The sequence below is a fragment of the Empidonax traillii genome, unplaced genomic scaffold (assembly GCF_003031625.1).
Source record: "Empidonax traillii isolate 1590-97213 ecotype Southwest subspecies unplaced genomic scaffold, ASM303162v1 scaffold746:size489142, whole genome shotgun sequence".
In the NCBI taxonomy this organism is placed as follows: domain Eukaryota; kingdom Metazoa; phylum Chordata; class Aves; order Passeriformes; family Tyrannidae; genus Empidonax; species Empidonax traillii.
The window spans coordinates 308,116-309,754 of NW_020955939.1; the positions used below are offsets into that span (position 1 = coordinate 308,116).

A 1,639-nucleotide genomic window follows, 5' to 3' on the forward strand; every position below is an offset into this window, starting at 1 on the left:
GGGGGCTCCGGGCGGGCGCGGGGATGGGGGTCTATGGGGGGTCTTTGCCCCCTCCCCGCGCCGTTCCCCCTTTCCCCTCCCGGGCCTGCCCCGCTCCCCGCGCTCACTCCCGGCGTGTCGCTCCCGCAGATTCCAGCGTGAAGAAGAAGAGGAAGAAGGACAAGCGGGCGCTCGCCGACGAGGATGTCGCGGTGAGAGGCGGGGGGGGAAAGGAGTTGCAATCTGCCCGGGCCGGGTTTGGGGGGCCGGGTGGGGGCTCCCCCAGACCCATCCGTGGGGACGCGGTGGGATGGTTGGTGGGGAGCGTGGGTAGGGCTGGGATGGGTTTGTCCCGCGCCGTTCCAGGAGGGAGCGCGGCCGCCCCACGTGGATGCGGCTGCGGAGCCTCCCGGGCCACGTGGAGGCGGCGGGAGCGCGGCCTGCCCGCCTTCCCCGCTCTCATCCCGCTGAACTCTGTCCCCACGCAGGACATCCAGCACACCGAGGACTTTCTCATCAAGCCCGCGTCCCGGGTGCCCCAGCTGGACACGTCGCAGTGGCCCTTGCTGCTGAAGGTATGGCAGGGTCTGCTCGGCCTCGTGGTCCGCCCTCGCTCCCGCTCCTTTTGTCCTCTGCCCGTGGCAGGGCACTGCTGCTTTGTGTGACCCCACTGCGTGCAGAAATCACGTTATAAAGCCTGGCCAGCAGTACTTTCATGCCTATTTTATAAGTTTACCGTGCCAGATTTCTTGAGCTTTTTGTTTGGGCCTGGCCATGCTCTGTGATGTGTGCAGACTCCAAGGTTGCTTGTGCTGAGTTTCTGGGGCATACTGGATTTATCCTCTGCAGTAAAGATGTATATTCTGCTGCTTTCCCATCTATTTCAGCCCAAGATTTGTTTGTTTCTTTCTCTGTGAAACATTGAGGTTTCATTGTCGGGTCTGTTTGATTCTGGAAGTGGCTCTGACGTTTACAAATCAGATCTTGTGTACCTGGGGGAGATGTATTGCAGGAAAGCAATGCTGAAACCAGGGTGAGCTCAGGAAGATTTGTAACTTCTGCTTCTGCTGGGATTTTGCAGAACTTCGACAAGTTAAATGTGAGGACAGCACACTACACACCTCTGCCTTCCGGTGCTAATCCTCTGAAGAGAGAGATTTCTGATTATGTTAGGTGAGTGCAATAAGGGCCAGAGTGGTTCGTTTTCTTTCACAGTTAATACCTTCAAAACATTTTCTGGCTGGGTTCCTTCCCTTGTGCCTTTGTGCTTGACTCAGTGCTTTGCCTGTAATCAGTGAACATATAATATAAAGTTTGCTTTCTTTCTGGGCCTTTGGCTGGTCTGTGGATGAACGTGCAAACACCTGAGGTACTCTCTGAGGTCTTTGGAAAAGTCCTTTGGCCTGCTAGGCTTTGAGACTGCTTGGAGTTTGGTTTCTTCTAAGTGCAGAGCAGTCAGGGGAGAGGAGAATTCCTTGACCATGGAATACATCGCCTGTTTTGCACTCTTGCTGTGTTTGCCTCTATGCTTAGCCCCTGTTCTTTGCCATCTTGCGCTGCAGGTCTGGCTTTATTAACCTCGACAAACCTTCCAATCCATCCTCCCACGAGGTGGTTGCGTGGATCCGCCGCATCCTCCGAGTGGAGAAGACGGGCCACA

The 1,639-nt window shown here is 56.2% G+C and overlaps 1 protein-coding gene across 1 annotated transcript; it reads left to right on the top strand.

The window, feature by feature from the left end:
* Nucleotides 1-23: 23 nt before the first annotated feature.
* Nucleotides 24-1,638, top strand: LOC114066209 (H/ACA ribonucleoprotein complex subunit DKC1-like; the record flags this gene model as incomplete). The annotated part of the gene is made up of 4 exons (XM_027900733.1): nt 24-191; nt 468-554; nt 1,061-1,152; nt 1,542-1,638. Coding segments are annotated over exons 1-4 (444 nt in total), but the record flags the coding sequence as incomplete, so codon positions are not given.
* Between the last annotated feature and the right edge of the window lies 1 nt (nt 1,639).